At 39.5% G+C, this 19,911-nt stretch overlaps 1 protein-coding gene across 2 annotated transcripts in view; it reads right to left on the reverse strand.

Moving 5' to 3' along the window:
- Positions 1-5,679: 5,679 nt before the first annotated feature.
- LOC126175758 (E3 ubiquitin-protein ligase TM129) overlaps positions 5,680-19,911 on the reverse strand; it is a 43,558-nt gene continuing 29,326 nt past the window's right edge. The window contains exon 6 of one of the 2 annotated variants that reach the window (XM_049922726.1): positions 5,680-5,885. In XM_049922726.1, coding sequence (XP_049778683.1) covers positions 5,771-5,885 — 115 coding nt within the window. In that variant the 3' untranslated portion in view covers positions 5,680-5,770. Of the gene's footprint in view, positions 5,886-13,029; positions 13,185-19,911 lie in introns of those variants that run through there. The other variant, XM_049922728.1, reaches the window with a different exon arrangement.

A 19,911-nucleotide genomic window follows, 5' to 3' on the forward strand; every position in this document is an offset into this window, starting at 1 on the left:
GAAACTGGTGTCTGGGGGAAGAATCCAGATGGCGTGTGTAGTGAAACAGGTGCTGAGGTCACGATTGTCATGTTGTGGTTTAATGTGGCTAGAAGTATGTGGCCTTTGGTGAGGACAAGATCAACATCAAGGAAAGTGGGAAGGGGTTCACAATACGACCACGTGAAATTTAATTGGGAGAAGGTATTCAGAGATTTCAGAAATTTTAGCAGGTCAGCCTCACCATGAGTACATGTGGTAAAGATGTCATCAATGTACCTAAATCAAACCAAAGCTGAAGACTTATCGCCCAAGAAAGCCCCCTCCAAGTGACTCATGAAAAGGTTGGCACACGAAGGAGCCATCCTGGTTCCCATGGCCGTACCCCTGATCTGTTTATGTGTCTGGTCCTCAAAGGTGAAGCAGTTGTTGGTAAGTATAAAGACGATTAAGTTGAGTACAAAGGATGCCATAGGTTTGGAATCAGGTGGGTGTTGACTGCGGAAACGTTCAGTAGCAGACAGAGCATGTACGTGGGGGACATTGGTACAGAGGAAGGTAGCATCAATGGTAACAAGCAATGTGTTTGGTGGGAGTGGGATGGTCAGATTTCAGACGATCTAGAAAATGGTTGGTATCTTTGATACAGTGCTACAACATGTCTTTGGTTCTCGCCACCCACCTGGCCTTAATTTACGTTAATTTCTTCCATCTCAGCATTTATTCACAGTGGCTACTCTTTTCTTCACTCCGTTTTAGCTTTCCACATCTTTCATTGTCTTACCTGTCTATTTTTCACCACTCACCTCTGTTATGTACAATGTACTTAGCTTTTCACCTTTATTAACTCATGCAAGATGTTTAAGCAGTAACCTCTCTCCTGCATATTACTCTGTCTTTCACCTTTACGCTTTCAGGTTTTCAAATCTCACCCAATGTAGTCCCCAAAAAGCAGTCTTTCCTTCTCATCCCATGTTTTAAGTTTCCCCTGATCCGTGGTTCTGGGTGACTTTCTCAAAATCTACCCTTTTGCTAGACCTCTCCAGTCCTTTTCCTTCACCCTCCTTCCTTCCCCTTCAAACCTTCTGCCTGAGGAGGAAGGCACCTGCTCCAAAAGCTTGCCTAATTACAATCTTCTTTTATGTGTGTGTTCTGTCACTGATGGTGAGTAGATTTTTTATTTATCTGTCAAAAATTGATTTTTTCTGTAAGTTAATTAGTTTCACAGAAATTGAAATGCATTACTGTAAAGTTGGAATGCTAGTCTTTTGTAATAAATTGTGTCACTAAGTCCATAAATACACTCCTGGAAATTGAAATAAGAACACCGTGAATTCATTGTCCCAGGAAGGGGAAACTTTATTGACACATTCCTGGGGTCAGATACATCACATGATCACACTGACAGAACCACAGGCACATAGACACAGGCAACAGAGCATGCACAATGTCGGCACTAGTACAGTGTATATCCACCTTTCACAGCAATGCAGGCTGCTATTCTCCCATGGAGACGATCATAGAGATGCTGGATGTAGTCCTGTGGAACGGCTTGCCATGCCATTTCCACCTGGGGCCTCAGTTGGACCAGCGTTCGTGCTGGACGTGCAGACCGCGTGAGACGACGCTTCATCCAGTCCCAAACATGCTCAATGGGGGACAGATCCGGAGATCTTGCTGGCCAGGGTAGTTGACTTACACCTTCTAGAGCACGTTGGGTGGCACGGGATACATGCGGACGTGCATTGTCCTGTTGGAACAGCAAGTTCCCTTGCCGGTCTAGGAATGGTAGAACGATGGGTTCGATGACGGTTTGGATGTACCGTGCACTATTCAGTGTCCCCTCGACGATCACCAGTGGTGTACGGCCAGTGTAGGAGATCGCTCCCCACACCATGATGCTGGGTGTTGGCCCTGTGTGCCTCGGTCGTATGCAGTCCTGATTGTGGCGCTCACCTGCACGGCGCCAAACACGCATACGACCATCATTGGCACCAAGGCAGAAGCGACTCTCATCACTGAATACGACACATCTCCATTCGTCCCTCCATTCATGCTTGTCGCGACACCACTGGAGGCGGGCTGCACGATGTTGGGGCGTGAGCGGAAGACGGCCTAACGGTGTGGGGGACCGTAGCCCAGCTTCATGGAGACGGTTGCGAATGGTCCTCGCTGATACCCCAGGAGCAACAGTGTCCCTAATTTGCTGGGAAGTGGCGGTGCGGTCCCCTACGGCACTGCGTAGGATCCTACGGTCTTGGCGTGCATCCGTGCGTCGCTGCGGTCCGGTCCCAGGTCGGCGGGCACGTGCACCTTCCGCCGACCACTGGCGACAACATCGATGTACTGTGGAGACCTCACGCCCCACGTGTTGAGCAATTCGGCGGTACGTCCACCCGGCCTCCCGCATGCCCACTATACGCCCTCGCTCAAAGTCCGTCAACTGCACATACGGTTCACGTCCACGCTGTCGCGGCATGCTACCAGTGTTAAAGACTGCGATGGAGTTCCGTATGCCATGCCAAACTGGCTGACACTGACGGCGGCGGTGCACAAATGCTGCGCAGCTAGCGCCATTCGACGGCCAACACCGCGGTTCCTGGTGTGTCCGCTGTGCCGTGCGTGTGATCATTGCTTGTACAGCCCTCTCGCAGTGTCCGGAGCAAGTATGGTGGGTCTGACACACCGGTGTCAATGTGTTCTTTTTTCCATTTCCAGGAGTGTATATACTAACTCACGTGAAAATTGCCAAGCTGAACTATAGTCAAAAGTTCAAATCAATCATATCGTTTGATTAACAGATTTTCCAGTGAAATTAGCTGGATAAAGAGTTCTTCTTATGGGGCAACCACAGCTCTGTATGTCTATTTTGTAAAACAAAGAAACTGCACCACAGCTGTTTAATACGCACTCTCTTATTGTGTACAATAATAGATTATGGACTAAGCTGCTGTTCTGCAGTTCCTTCATTTCACAAAATGAAACTAGCTGCATCTTTGGAATCAGTATATTGAAAATAGTGCTTTGAATAATGAATTTAAATGGGGACAAGCATAGCTAAGGTTTTGAAATATTTGAGTATCTACATTCTGTATACTACTTAGAAAATATATGGATATTGAAAAATGAAAAAATAAAAAAATTAGTAGAGCTGCAGTAAAACAAATGGGAGTTCCAGCTTGCTCTCCTTCAACCAACCACATAGAAAAAGTGATAGACTTCAGCCAGGCAAAGGAACAAGTTGGATTTAGAAGTGGATATAGTACAATGAATCATTTTAATTTGTATACAAAACTGGAGAATAGAGCAATGGGTAAGAATGACCACTTTGCCTGGGATTCCTTGATTTTGAGAAATTTTCTAAGTCAGTTCAACAAAATCTGCCCTAGCAGTCCTTGGGTAACAAGGCACTGATTCAGTCTTTCCTCGTGCTCTGTTTACACTTCATCAGGCCACAGTCAGACCAGAGGTTCAAAACCACTAGTCTCAGAAACAATAAAGCAATTTTTCAGATCCTAAACTGGGAGAAAGAAGAAGGAATACATGTTAAATGAATGTAACTGAATCAACTTTGTTTGCTGATGTAATTTTAATATCTGCTTCTTGTGCGGATAAAAAAGGAATGAAAAATCTGTATTGTGCAATTTGGAAAGTAAAGCTGAATATCAGTTACAATGAGACTAAAATAATGAATAACCAACATACTGAAAAGAAATTAGTATAAATTAACAACATAATCACAGAATCAACAGTAAATTGTTGTATTCTTGTTTTTTCTGTTGAATCCTGTAACTAGATGGACAGGAAAGAAATAAAGCAATAAAAGTGGGATGAAATGTTTAAGCTGAATATGATTTTGAAATCTAAACCTCTGATCTGTCTGAAAACGAAATTTTACAATTTGTTTGCATTGAAAGTTTTACTTATGGCAGTAACATGTGGCATTTTAATGTGAAAAAGTTTCAAAAAGTATGGACTGCTCAAAAACTAATAGAGAAATGAATGTTGGGAATTACAAATAAACGGATCAGGTAATAAAAGACAGGAAAACAAATCAATGGATCAGATAACAAACGATTGGAAAACAAATAAATCGGTCATGTAATTTTGACCACATAGAAATAAAATTGAGGTAGGGAAGGCATATAGACGTATCAGTGGATTGTAGATAGCCCAAGAAAGCTCTTTGCTGGGTCCCAAAATGACTTAACACAAAGTGAGCAGAGGACATTAGAAAACATGCAGGAGCAACATGGAGGCTTATGACTACTAGCTATAATGCATGAAAAAGTGCAGGATAGATCTTTATCTAACAGTTATATCACATGAGTACTGCTACTGATGTTGACTATGATGTTCACATGAAAATGCTTAGCTCGTGTTCTACTGTAGTTTGGTTTCATCTCATGGAGTAGTTTTTCATCTTACTTAGAAGTGAAATTTCAAAATGACATCACTCAGAATGAGAAGTTTTGACAAGTTACATTTTGTAATTGGTCTAATAAACTAAAGTTATGTTACATAAAAATTATTGTTCCTATGTTTTCTTATGGTTGTGCAATTACTCACAAATAGAGAAAGTATTTCAGAATTTTACTCTCATGAGAATCACTACCAGATGGGCTAAACTTTCTTTTGTTGGCAATAACAAACAGATGCAGTCCTTGTGATTCAAATATACTATTGAATTGCCTTAGTGCTGTAGTTACTCGCCTACTTTGTGTTTTCCAAATAAAAATAAAATATTTGTGATTTTCTAATTGAAAAATAGAGAACTATAATCTTTTAAAAAATAGCTATCCAAACAGAGTAACTTCCTTTTTTCTAATAAAGAAACTATTCAGTTAGAGGTCAATGTTTTACGAATGGCTTCTGGCATCCTTTATGCTCCATCTATCAGTTCAGTTGATTACTTACACTTTAAACAAATTCCCTTCGTTCTTCTGACCTCTTATCTCCTTCACCTGTGTACTGGTACAGGAACTTATGATTACAAAAGAAGTCTACAACTCCTTTAATTGTCTATATGTATGTAAGTCTGGAATGTCCTCCCAAAACCCTGGATGGATTTCAACAAAATTTGGCACACCAACAGCAAACTTCACGAATATCAGCACTGTGTGGTTTGTAACCTCCTAACTCCAATAGGTGCACATATACGGAAAGAATGTTCCCCCCTCCAGCTCTTGACATATAGGCTGCCTTGCAAGACAGGTTGTGTTGTAGTAGTATGAGCCTGCCTTGTCAACCTGATTAGCTGGGCAGCCTAAAAGTCAGGGGTAAAAAAGTGGTTTTCCAGCACACAATGTGTAGACTACCCAGTTCGCCAGGTGTGTTGTGGCAGAAGGATTGGCATGTTTTTTTTATCTATTTTGCAGGAGTTATATGTGCGGATGGGCATGGCTGGTGAAACTTTGAGACAGATAGGGGAGGGGCTGGTCTGTTTGTGCAAGTGCTTGGAGCTTATAGGCACTCAACTCTGAAGTTATCAGTGACTGGGGGAGGGGGGAGGGATTGGGGGGGGGGGGGGGGAGGAAGGGTAAGCAGAGGGATCAGGAAGGCATGAACAGAGTGAGGGAATGAGTGGATGGACAGAGAAATGGAAACAGGAAAGAGAAATGGAGAGAATGAGATTGATAGGGAGAGAGGGTGGAGGAGATCAAGAGAGAGAGAGAGAGAGAGGATTAAAAGAAACTACCATCTGGAACGAAAATTCTTTATTATGAAGATACACAATTACAAATATAAAAAAAATCTGGTTTATCTTAAACATACAAAAATACTTTTATTGTCACTTTTGTATCATGCACACATCAAGGATACAAAATGTACTGCGACACAGAGGACAAGTGCACTTTGAACTCAGCCATGTTTCTGGATGCTGCTGATCCTGCCTTGAAGCAAACCTGAAAATATATCAGTGCTTCATTTTCACAGTCTTCACTAAACATTACCTCAATGTTTTGTGATGTTATAACATTCAAACATTCTGCTGCACCTGTTTAAATTTAAAAGAAATGCCTTAGTACTTTGGGACAGCTACATATATTTTCTATCACATTCAGGTGCAGAACAAGGCACGAACATGGTGCAATATGGTCATATGGCCTAAATAATGGCTGCACCAACCTGTGGATGAAATGATGGGATGCCACATGGGGCAGTGTTGCAACAACCTAGGACAAACATTAGGAAAGGGGGGAGGAATGCACAACCTTTTATTAGGTCATACACAACTGGTAACTGATTTTGGCAAGTTTGTGATGCTTGTCAAGGTCTTTCTTTATCACATTTGACAGTTTAATTCCCAACTCAATCTTGTCCAAGTGACATACATTTCTTGATTGTATAAAATTGTGGAAATCATTACAGTACAGCCTGAAACATACAGGAGAAGTATTTTTATAACATTCTCTTTAGGTTATTTTTCATATGACACTGTTGACCATTCTCCCCACTACAGTGGACAGAGCATTAAGTCACTAGTGGTGGGATGTAACTCACAACATCCTATTCAGTGTCTCACTTCATGATCTTAACTGCAGTGATACTGTTGCTTATTTTTTGCTAGGATGTTATTGGACATACAGCTTTCTAGCCTCACGCAGCTCTTGTTTTACTTGGAGCACTTACATAATTTTGGACACTTTGAGATTTAACACATACTATGTACCAAACATAGCTGTAACCCTGCTCAGATCAGTTAATCACCAATCTGGCACACATATTTAGTGCTTCTACATGCCGGGGTGTCTTAACTGGCACAATGATTCTGTTCCATAGTGACAGGAGGTATCCCATGAGTCACAAATGTTTTACTTGAGTATCATTATTACATGTGACTGGACTCTATCAGATCACGCAAAGCTATTATGTTTCAGTCTTTGGAGTTTTCAATCAGCTCTCATTTGCTCTCTGTGGATGTTTTTTTCCTTTTTCAGCCCAGTTTATCCATGGGCTTGTGCTGAATTCATTCGCTTGCAGCACATCTCATCTGCAATTTTTTTATCTGTATGAGCTTACGCTGAAAATGGCTGATGGATGTATTTGAGCCTTTTCTAAATCCTTTTTGATATTATGGATCCAGGGTACTGCTTCAACCTATAATATGTAGATCAAAATTTTGTAAGTGAGTCTTACTGTTTGGAATCTGTGGATATGCCCATAAAATTTCAATCTTTTTCTAATGTCTGCTGTGTCATTAAATACTTCTTCAGTTATTATTTTGGAGCCAAGTATCTTTCTTAGAAGTTAGTGTTGTTCTTTTAAAATATCTTCTGTATCAGATTTTCTGTGGAGTATAAGAACTGATCCAGTATAAAAAGGCTTCAGGCATGATAACTGTTCACAGAGCCTGTTTTACGTCTGTATAAAGATACATCTTTTGTTCTAGATGTTGTAGGTTTTACTATAAGCTCTCCTAAGTTTTTGCATGCAAATTTTTCGTGACTTTTCTCTTTCCTTGTAGGTTCAACAATTTTACCTAAATGCTTGAAGTATGGAACTCATTTGATTTACTTGATTTGTCCATATGTTGTGAATAGCTTTTGACTAGGGTATTCTGAGCAGATGTACTTGGTTTTCCTGGAAAGATATTGGGAGGACAACTCTGTCAGCGCATTACTTGAGAGTTTGTATCTGTTTTACTGCTGTTGTCTGGGTGTTTGCTAGTATTGCCAGATTGTCCTTAAGATCTAGGTAAGAAATTTGGATGTCATTTTTACAGCTTCAAAGTTGTATGGATTTCCAATAGTACTGGTTCTTCCTTTTTCATACACTCAGAAGACTTGGTCCAAAACCAGATTAAAGAAGATAGCAGACAGAGTGATGTGTTGCCAAACACCAGTTTTAATCAGAAATGGTTCTGATTTCTCTCCCATTAATTTTACTCTGGATATTGATTGCTGAGTGTTTGATGAGATTTAGCATTTTCAGTTTGGGTCCTTGTTGTTTGAGTCTGATAAAGGGGGACTGGCAATCGATGTATCATATGCTACAAAGGAACATAGGATCAGGCTGTTCCTGCTTTGTATTTTAATGCTGTTTTTAAGCTGAATATTTGTTCTATACAATTTCAGTTTTATGATCTAGCTGCTATTGACCTCTTTGGATGAGGCCTCATGAAAGAAATTTGTATGTAAACTGAATAAGGAAGATTCCTTGATAGTTATTTAAATTTGTTTTGTTGCTTTTTTTGTGGAGTGGGTGTATGAGGGTGCGTATTTCGAGGGAATTTTGTTCAGCACTTTTCAGTATTTCTCAGGTGATAACACCTTCTCCTACAGCTCCCTTATTTTTGAATCTGAGGATATGGCTGTGACTCTCTTCTTGTGAGTATGGTGGGGATTCAGTGTGGGTGTAAGTTGAGATTTCCTTAGGGAATCTTGAGGGAGTAAAGTAGAGTTAAACAGTTCAGAAAAAATATTGTGGAAGTTTCTGACAGTTTTCCTGACTGGTCAAGGCGAACCATCCACCTGATTTCCTGATACATAAATTTTTGAGGGGTCTGCCCTCAGACTATTCCTGCAAAAGTCCCATAGAAATCTCACATGTTGTAACTGCAAAAATTTTCTTCAATGGTGTCCAGTTGTTCCTTCCTGTATTACCTCTCAGTCTGTCAGATGGTTTCCTGATTTCACAGAAGGATTATTTACTTTTTCATGTTTTTCCTGTTATACTTACAGAAAGTTTCTTTGCATTCTTAAAGCACATTTTTGCTTTCTGGATTTCACCAAGGGCACCTGGAATTTTTTTCAGTAATTAATCCTTTGGGCTCTCATGTGATTTTGGTATTGAATTTTCCCACTTGTTTGCATATTCTTTTTCCCATTCTTCTTTGAGGCTGGTTTCTCTGATTTTGCATGTGATATATTTTTGAAGGTTTTCTTTTTTTTGGCAATTTTCTTTGGGGTGAACATTGCTTTGATCCTCGTTAAATAGTGATTTGACTTGAAGTGTGGCCCTCTGTGGATTTGAACATTGTGGATTTCTGTCGGTGGTAGGAAATGACTTCATGGCTGATTTGATATTCCTGTATGAGGGACCTCCAAGTCTTTTGTTTCCAGGGAAACTCTCTCAAAGATGCAAATTTGATCCTTGAGTTGTTTTGTAGACTTACTTCAATGAGTTTTGTGCTGTTTTTGTATGTAGATCTGTGGGCCTGATGTTGGTCTACAGTTTTCTGTATTCTCTTTCTTTGCTGACTTGGATATTGAAGTCACCCAGTCGAATCTTTGCATCTTCTGTAGAGGTTTTCACAATGACATCCTCAAGTTTGGCCAAGAAGGTTACAATGTTTTGTTGGAGTTTTCCATTTTCTATGTTAGTGTGCACAGTCACGAAGTGATTGTAGAGACTTCTGACTGTGGTGACTACATTTTTGGGTATCACAAAGGCCACATCCTGAAGAGGAGCACTGTTACCATCTTGTTTTGGTTTTACACTTGAAGCTCTACTGTGTCTTTTTTGGTGAATAGGTTTCTTGGAGGGCTAGCATCAGAAATTTTTGTCAATTTAACTCTGACACTAGAGTGTGTAATTTTCCATGTTGAATTAGTGTGCTGATGTTGAAGGTGCCAATGTGTGTGTGAATTCTAGATGGAACTTTGCCTGAGAATGTTGACCTTCTCTGCATTTGTGATTGCCATGGTCCACCACAATATAAATACCTGGTTGCCATGTCAGTAAGTGGATTGGTTGCCACCTAGAGTAATGCTGTCTATGCTATCACAAATCTTGATAGCCTGTGACTGTTTGTCCCATGTTTTTATTGGTTATTTAGAACAAAAGATTGTCAGTTACTGGAAGGCAACCACAATCAACGGGTGAAAAGATGATGACCAAGTCATCAGTGGTTTGCACTGCAGACATGTCATGGTTGTTTTGCTAGTTTTGGCCTGTCCTTTTTCCCTGGTACCTGAAATATTTGGCAGGCATTCCTCCGTCTGCAATCTGTATGTGAAAAGTGCAAGGAATTTTGACTAGTTTGACAGGAAATGATAATATGGATTTCAAAAGGATATATCCATAGCTGGAACTAAATTCTCAGTGACAAATGTCTGTGTTAAGCAAAAAAATATTGCTTGATGAAGAGTGCCAGTACAGCATCAGAGGATCTGTGGGAAAGTGGTTAAAATCCTACCTCCACAACAAGAAGCAGAAGGTAGTCTTGTATAAATGCTGCACAGTTGACTGGGGTGTGGGTCACTGTGTGTGTACCATGCAGACTTGTGGGGATATGTCATTACTCTTAAATATAAATGACTCACCCTTGCCCTAAAAAAGTTAACTTTGCAAACATTTTGGCTTTGTGGTGACATTAAATTTTTAACTGATCTGCAGGCAGATAATAATAAATTTGGGGTGAGAGTTTCTTACTTGGTTTGACGTAAATTCTTTATAAAACTGAACAAAACAAATTACATCCATTTTCCATTCTGGAAACAGAATTACACAGGAAGTCCCTGCTGTATATTGCACCAGATAGAAAAATATATTGTTCCACATGTTTAGGCAACTTAGACATACCTAGAAACAACACATTGTCCAGATGTTTAAAGGATCGGCCACAATTACATTCAGTGCTGGTAGAGTTTTGAAGATCAGAGTCGTCAGTATCAGAAAGTACATTTATTTTGGGTTCTGAGTCTTTCTATATTGCATTATGCAACTACCTTTTGAAGTCGTGTAACAATTTCAAAGAAAATTTTCAATTTTTTAAAATGTTATCCACATCATGTGGAGAGTATCTTGGTGTTCTGAAGAGTTTCTTGCTATAGTATTTTGAAGAATGTCAGCTTTCTTACCACTACTTCCCAACAGATGTATTCAATCATAAGCTTCACGATTTACAAGCCAGCACACTGTGCATCAAATGACATGTATCATGGTCACAGCACAAGAAGGAAGTCTCACCTTTACTGCGATCTACTAAGCTTAACACCAGTAAAGAAAAATTTAAGTCAAGCTTGGCAGTCTAGCAGTAGAGCTAATGCTGGTCAAAACACAGAAATTTCCAGTCTTCCTTTAATCTAACCTCTCAATGAAGTGTTGCGTATCCAGGAACCACATGTGGTTTGGACTCCATCTTAAACTGTGGGACCTCTTTTCTCGGTTGCATAACTTGGGCACGTCAGGGGCATGCAAATCACTGAAGTGGCACACAATGGAAACACTTGTACTCTGCCATTGAGCCACACACAATTATTATTAAAATCTTCCAGCCACTGCCAAATAACATTAAATGTTTATGCAATAACAATACATTAATTGCAAATAAAATAAAAATTAAAATAATTCTTTATAAGATTTTTTTTATTCTTTAAATGAACTTTTTAGAGTGAGAGACATGTGGTCTGTTTCATGCTGCTTTAGAAGGGAACAAAATCTACACCCACTTAAGTAGGAAGTAGGTGAGCACATCCTACATTAGATAGACCACAACACTCCTAAAAAAAGGAAAAGAAGCGTTCTTAAAAAGGCAAGAAAAGAACAAAGAAGAACTGAAGACAGCCCTTACGAAAACTAAATGTAGTGTAGTTCCTGGTGACTTTGTTGGGAAACTGTGTAGTTGTTCACTGAAGTGTGAAGAAATATAATTACACATTAAGAATGAAAACGTTGATGGCTTCCAGAATATGGCTAATTTTGACAAACAAAATTCATACTCATACACAAAGGAACTACGAACACTGGCTGTGAGTCAGTGTTGATTTAAATCAATGGGGAAAGTTGAAAATTTCTGCTGGACTGGGATTTGAAACTGGGTCTCCTGTTTACTAGGCAGATGATCTGACCACTAAGCCACCCGGACACAGTGGTCATCGCAACTGCATGGACTATCCTAGCATGACTTCTGTTACACACATATTCTCAACTTATCCACACACAACTAATGTAGTGCACCTTGCCCCTTATCCTCATTATTCACAGCTTTTTGCCAATTCCCATAAGAGTTTGAGTCTGGTGTACATCCTCACTGAACAGATTACTGCTGTTCTCAATTTAATTATATATATGTGGCGTCCATTCTTTTGGACATGCACAATGAAAACAAATACACAAGTGTGCTCACAATAAATGACAACATATTTCCATTAAATACTGTTTAAAAAATTAAAACAATTGTTTAGTCCTCCTCGTCAGAAGCGTCTTTTGGCACTCTTTTGTGGGTCTCCTGCATCGTCCCCTACGCTCCTCGGAGTATGGGACCTCTTCATCATCATCATTACAAAGACAAAGTCAGCCAATACATGCAACTGACCACTTCTTAAATTACCGTGATTTCGCATTATCAATTGTAATTAATGTTTAAATAAAGTTACTGGCAAAACAGTGAACTGTTCATTATATAAATACTGCAGTATGACAAAATGTGAGGTGTTCATTCTGTATTCATTTTCTGTGTAATTGTGAAGGATACAATGCTCTGACAAACATTTTCATAATAAAAAGATATAAAGAACACAATAAATCAAGAAATAAAATCGATAAATATAGCTTTCAGAGATGATAGCTATAGTGTAATGCTATCATTTGAGATATCATATGTTGAAATCACATGAAGCTTGTAAAAGCTGTTAATTCAAACGTTCAGTGTGAAAATGTTTATTTGCTGTGAATATTAACTTCAATAGTTTTAAAGATATTGAGATGCTGTTGTCACTGGATGCATCTCATTTTTCTGAGATTGCAGATGTATTCAGGTTTGCTTTAATACTTGACTGTGAATTATTACAGATCCTTGAAGAGCTATCTTTCAGTTTGTCTGACATTCCATCATTTCTTGGGGAACTGACTCCTCAACAAAGGTCATGCAAGCAACAGCTGTCCAAATTCCCAGCTTTAAGATTTACCCATTTCCAGTGGTGCTGCTCATGTTTGTATCTGGCTGGCCTGTACCGGTTGTTGTGGCTTGCCCACACATGGCACTTCGGCTGAGGTGGCCATGCCAGACCCTGAGCCCCAGGGCTGCACAAGAAAATTCATCTCACCTCCTACCAACTCTACGTGGCCAAATTGCTCACCTACATACACATAACAATACAACCCGGATACCTACTTACCACGAGCAGTCATCTTAACGACTTCAGCTATTCATGCACACTCTCCAGACTGACCCAAACTTCCATATGATACACTGTCTACATCATTATATCATAGTCCACTAAATTCCTCACCTAATGGTTGCAGCATAACACGGATTCCTGCAATAGAAAGAATGTGACAACAAGCGATTGAGACCACTGTTGTTATCATAGTGTGCCAGGCTAGGCTTGTCATACATGCATGTCTGAAAGAATAGACACTGCTGAGTGATGAATTTAGTGGAATACAATATAAGGATGCATAGTGTGTTTAAAATTAGTTGCAACTCTTGACGTTTGGCTGACCGGAGGAGGATGTTGCCCAGGTAACACCAATGGAAAAATGGGTTTCCCTACCATGCCACCAGTGGTTCGGCTGGTAAAGTGCCCCTGTTGCCAAACCATGAGTACATAGTACCATGTGGTTTCATGCATTAGATGCATTGACATTTGTCAGCTCTCGTATTAAAGTCATATTTTCTGACACTGATGTGTTTTGTGGTTGTCAGGTATTGTGAACAAGTGATTTGTGTTGGCAATGCATTAATGACAACAGCGCAGTACATCTGAATATGAGATTTGCAATAAAAGAGTCATCCAAGAACAAGTTCACCAGCTGGGAAGAAAACGTTCTGCTGCAAAACATTCCTTGGAATTCAACAATAGTAATGGACAAAATGCCATCTTCATTTAAATCCGAGTATATGGGCCTAAGTGAAAAGTAATGTGGCAAGAAATTGTTGTAACCATGACCGTTCCAGTTGCGAGGTTGACGCGAAGGGAAGTGCTGCGGGACCCATGGAGTGGCCCGTGAACAACACAAACGGGAGAGGACGGACATGAACAATGAAGAACCTTACGAACAATAACCAGATATAAACAACAGAGTCACAAGAAAGCCTAACAAATCAACCACGTCCACTCGTACACGGAACAAAGAATGTAAATACGCTGTCTGAGGCGAGATGTTGATAGATGCACACCAAGGTTACACTGACTGTTGGAGGGAGAGGCAGGCACTTAAATACATGATCAAGGACTCCGCTATTGGTCGCTGAGACCACGTTTTCCACCATGGCCCCCTCACATTAAACGTGGGCCATGAGGTGCGCGCCACCATGACTTACGGTGCGACAGTGCAGAGACCTCTACGGGTCTTTGACGTCCATGCCATCTGTCGTGGATTCAAAACCTACGGCGTGTGGTACCAGAGAAATAGCAAGAAGTTTACACTCACTGAGACTGAAATGCTGATAAAAGAAGCCACTGCAGACATTACACGAGAGGGCTCATCTTGAGTTATTAGCCATAATACCAAGAAGGTTGTTGAGGAGACATTGATTCATGAAGAACTGTGATGAGTTTTGAGGAATATGTAACTTCTCCTGTTGCCACATTAAAAACTGCTTCTCTTGTTAAAACACAGCAGAGTTTAGAAATATTAATCTAACATTGTAATGCAGTTAACATTGCTACATAATCCTGAAATAATGTATCATTAAACTAACAACTGAGTGCAAGTCAGGTCAATAGTTTATGAAACAGCAAATTCTCAGTATAAAAGTAAATGTGTATTTTCTTCACCTATATTTTTACAAAACCCACAGCAGTTCTAGTTTCACCATGTCCCTCAATCATTATATTATTTCTTTGAAAGAATCTGTAGTCACCTGAATATCACTGTAGATATGGAAATTCCGCAAATTAATCATATGACAAAATAGTCTCATAATCATCATCATTTGCCAAAATGTTGTTTCGATATCTCAAAACATTTATGGGATATGAGGAATTTATAAATATTTCATTCTAGTTTTTTCACTGATGCACGAGTGCATGTCAGAGCACTTAATGTACACTGAATTTTCTCAAGGGTGGAAACAGACAGCAATTTCGTGGCAAATGTAAAGAGTAATTTAATATATTATCTACATTTAATACACAGCAACATGTAACCTAACAAGCATCAAACACAAATTTATAGCGACACCTATTTTTCACGGCAAACTAACAATTTCTTGCAGTAATTTACCTACTAAAGTAGTATCACAATAGCTATGAGTATTAGCGAAACAATGGGTGGTTTGTCATGAAGCTGACAACTTCAACTATATGATGTGTGAGAATGAGAGTCTATTACCAAATAGTTTCGTCAAAATCATTTTAGAAAGATCGAAGATCAGCCACCTTGCTGTTCTCGCAGTCACCCTGCCAGGTTGCTTGCCCGGCAGGACTGCCATTATACTGTGGTCATCTGCTGATGTGTGATACACACGCTGGCAACTACATTTCCTTCCACACACTCCATGCTGAACTGTCAAAAGTCACAATTTATTTTAAACGCACTATAAGCATTGTGATGGGGAGCATGTACGAACAGCTGAAGTGATTAAGGCAACCACTCACGATACATGGGAAATCTGGGTTTGTGAGTCCTGGCCCAGCACAAATTTTAAAATGCCAATACTGGGTAGTAGATCTATACCTAATACAGGTGATGTCAACAAATTTGCAGTTTGCAAGTTAATTTTGAAGTATTTCATACAGCTACTTATCGTCAACAGTGTCTGTTCTTTCAGAAATGCATATACATATTACAAGCCTAGGCAGGCACGTAACAGTAACAATATTGGACTTGATTTCTCATTGTCTTATTCTCTCTGTTGTGGAACCCAAGTAACGTTGTGAGCATTAGGTGATGAATTTAGTGGACTACCATATGACACAGACAGCGTGACATATGGAAATTTGGGACAGAAATATGCATATAAGGAATTCACAATGAGAAAATTGATTCTGAAGTATTGTTAACAGTATCTGTTCTTTCTGACATGCATGTAAATATCTTACCAACAAATGCCTGAGACTTAAACAAAGTAACAAAAGTTATTTTTGGGAAGCCATATATTTGTATCCTACAACAGAGCAGGAGATAGCTAAAGTGATAACGAAATTTGATGATCAAACCTTCACTGACATAAACAGGTTTTCAAGTCAAATGAAATGACCAAACCATTTTGCCACCTAGTTATTAATATATGACAGAAGGTACTTTCCCAGATAAACTGAAAGTAACCATAGTCTTACCACTATACAACAAATGAGATCCAATGTGCTTCAACAAGTACAGACCACTTATCATACTATCCATTTCCCAAAAGTTCTTGAAAAAATAAAATACATTAGGTCTATGTCATATTTTGAAAGAAATGGCATCATAAACAGTAAACAGTTTCGATTCCAGAAAGAAGAATCAACAGTTTCAGCTGCATTTGAATGTATAAATTTAATCTTAGTGGGATTCAATCAACACCAAAATCCTCTTGAAACATTTTGCAACTTATTGAAAGCTTTTGACCATGACACTTTAATAAGGAAACTTGATCACTAAAGGATTAGAGGAACAGCTGCTAGTGTCATTAAACCATAACTGCAAAACAGAAAACAACAGTAGAAATACAATTCAAAGAAAAGAAATATTCACCAAAATTCACAAAATAAGTCATAGAGTACCACAGGTTAGCATATTAGGACCCTGTTGTTCCTGATATAAACAATTTCATATTTGAAATATCATCTTGAAAGATAAAGTTAAGCAAACAATAAAACTATTGCTTGTACAGAGACCTTTCTATTCTGTCAGTGAATACGTATGAAATGCAAAAATTGGAAACAGACATTTGCTGTAATGGAATTAAAATGTGTCTAGGCGGACAGATAGAAAATTCATGACATGCACTTATATTTGGCATAACAGAATTAAAATGTCTGTAGGTAGCTTGTATAGTAGAAACAAAATATTTAATTATATATATATTGTATTTAAAAACTGATACACCTATAACAATCAAATAGTGTTTGTGATTAATATTTTGCAAAACTGACAATGCAAATACGTACTCGGATCTGATTCATACATGTACATTCAAAGCTGCTAAATAAATAATACTGGATTTCAATTACCAGAGTCAGACACTTGCAAAATTTGTGGCAGAGTTCACATTAAACTTACTAATCTGATGAAATATTGAGCTAATGTTCATGTGGGATGTGGGTGCTGCTGTTAGACTCGACCATGAAATAGGTAGCTACTGTTTACTTTGAATTGAAATGTAAAAGCCCCACATGTATTATCATTAACATAAAGTGAATGCAGATGTTTCACATGTCATCATGATAAAGCAAGTTTCATTTGTGGTAACAAACCAGCACACAAAATCTTGTTCATTTCTCCTAAAACGGGACAAACATTGTTCTGATATGTCCATTCTCATGTGTTTTTGATCCTGCATCAAGACTCATTATCTTGCACATAATTTTTTTCATTTTTAATTCTTCAGTTAAAATGTGATACACCCTTTTGCACACATTCAACTGCCAATCCTCCATGACCATTTTGTGCACTTTTGGAATGATTTCTGGAGTAGTGATACATCTTGCCCGACCACTGCGCATATCATCATCTAAGCTCTCCTTACCAAATTTAAATTCATTTGTCCACTTGGCAACAGTTGAGTATGAAGCAGCAGAGTATTCAGAGTATTCTGGAAATCGGCATGAATGTCCTTTGCTTTCATACCTTTATTTATGGATTACTGAATCACTGCTCGAATCTTGATTTTTTCTATCTTTGCAAATCAATATGTGGCAACAACAACAGAGCCACATCACCACCACAGCTGTCTTCTGAGAGCACTGACCTTGCACATGTTTACAGGCAGCAGTCCAATGAATATCACGTGAACAACTCATTGCACTAAAGCTGGCCTCTTGTGGTGATTCTGAGAACTTTACAAACCACCCTCGTAGTATAAAAAAATTAAGTTGACAAACCCTCATATGGCATGACATTTAACCATTCTACACGCGAGATCTGAAAGGTGATAATAAGCAAAGAATATTATGCGGTGCCTGTTCTTTCAGACATGTGCAAAAGAACAGACACCACAGAGAACCCGCAACTGTGATACATTACATCTAAACGGAAGGTGAAGGTGGAGGTGGGGAGGAAAGGGATCACTAATTACACAGACTCAGCAGTGATGAGTGAAAATGTGTACCTGGCTGGGATTCGAATCTGAGGTCTCTTGCTTACTAGGCAGGGATGTTAACCACTCACACCATCTGGGACACAGTGTTATTGCAACTGCGTGGACTATCTAGGCACTCCCACTGAGCGCCACCTATCTGCAGTCCCTGTCCATTTCCTATATGTTCACTACTCTGAGCATGCCTGAAAGGACCATTTGCCTAGATAAGCAATGGCACCATCTTCTTCAATGTAGATGCACAAGTACATCTGACCACCTGTGGGAATGCCAGAGTAGCTAGCACGGAGGAAATGGATGGGAACTGCAGATAGGTGGCGCTCAGCTGAAGTGTGGATCGGCCATGAGGCGTGCCCAGATAGTCCACCCAGTTGCAATAACACTATACTCCAGATGGCACAGTGATTAATGCATCTGCCAATTAAGCAGGAACACCCATGCTTGTTTGAATTCTGGTCCGGTGCACGTTTTCACTCATCACTGCTGATTCTGCATAATGTCGCAATGCAGCTGACATCGGTAACACTTCCCTTTCCTTTCCTTTCTCCCTACCTCCACCTTCAGTTTAGATATAATGTATCGCAGCTGTGGATTTCATGTTGTGTCTGTTTTTATGAAGATGTCAGAAAGAACAGACACCGTGCATTCATATAATTGATTCGCCTAGATGGGCAATGGGTCCACCAACTTTAGGGTGCATGCACAAGTACATCTGACAGCCCGTGGGAATCTCAGAGTAGTGAGCACAGAGAAAATGGACAGGGTCTGTGGACAGGTGGTGCTCGGTGGGAGTGTGAATCAGCTTTGAGGCGTATCGAGATAATCCGCACCATTGCAATAGTATTTTGTCCCGGATGGTGCAGTGGTTAACGACCTGCCTGGTAAGCAGGAGATCCCAGGTTCGAATCCCAGTCCAGTACACATTTTCACTTATCACCACTGATTCCGTATAGTGTCCCAATGCATCTGACATCAGTAATCCCTTCCCCTTTCCCACAACTCTACCTTCAATTTACAAGGCATAATTTCACAGAATACTGATGCAGCTGTTTGTACACCTTCAGATAAAAGGCTTGTTGAATTTTGTCATACTGTTCCAAAAATAAATTCTGTAAAACTTACGTTAACCCTGAAAACTAAAATTTAGTAAAACTTGTTTCATCTTGAAACTAACTCAAAATTGGATGGCCTCTTCTTCCACTTAGCTACTCAATTATTCTTTGAAAAGCTGCTTATACTGGAGTGGCTGGAACAAGTCAGAATGATTATCAGGCTTTTAAGACACTATATTATGGTCACAGGTGTTGTTATATATGAACCTCACACAATAGAAAGTCCAGGATGGAATAATATTATGAAAAGGATAGATTGCTACTCACCAAATAGAGGAAGCGATGATTTGCACACAGACACAATCAAAAGACTGCTAAACATTTAAGCTTTCAGCCAAAAGGCCTTCTTCGGAAACAGAGAGCACAAGACACACACATGAACCACTGTCTTTGTCCGATGTGGTTTGTGTGTGTAAGATGTGTGTGTGTATGTGTGTGTGTGTGTGTGTTTTCTCTGCTTCAAAGAAGGCCTTTAGGCTGAAACTTTAAATGTTTATCAGTCTTTTCATTGTGGCTGTCTGCAGCTCAATGCTTTCTCTACATGGTGAGTAGCAATCTATCCTTTTCATATTACTATTATATAGAAACATTTATGACAAAATAATAATTTCATGTGGCTCAATGGCCAGATGCAAGTCTTACACGTGGACACCACTTCAGCAGGTTGTGTGTCCCTAGTCTACTCCA

Source organism: Schistocerca cancellata, chromosome 3 (genome assembly GCF_023864275.1).
Source record: "Schistocerca cancellata isolate TAMUIC-IGC-003103 chromosome 3, iqSchCanc2.1, whole genome shotgun sequence".
Lineage (NCBI taxonomy): Eukaryota > Metazoa > Arthropoda > Insecta > Orthoptera > Acrididae > Schistocerca > Schistocerca cancellata.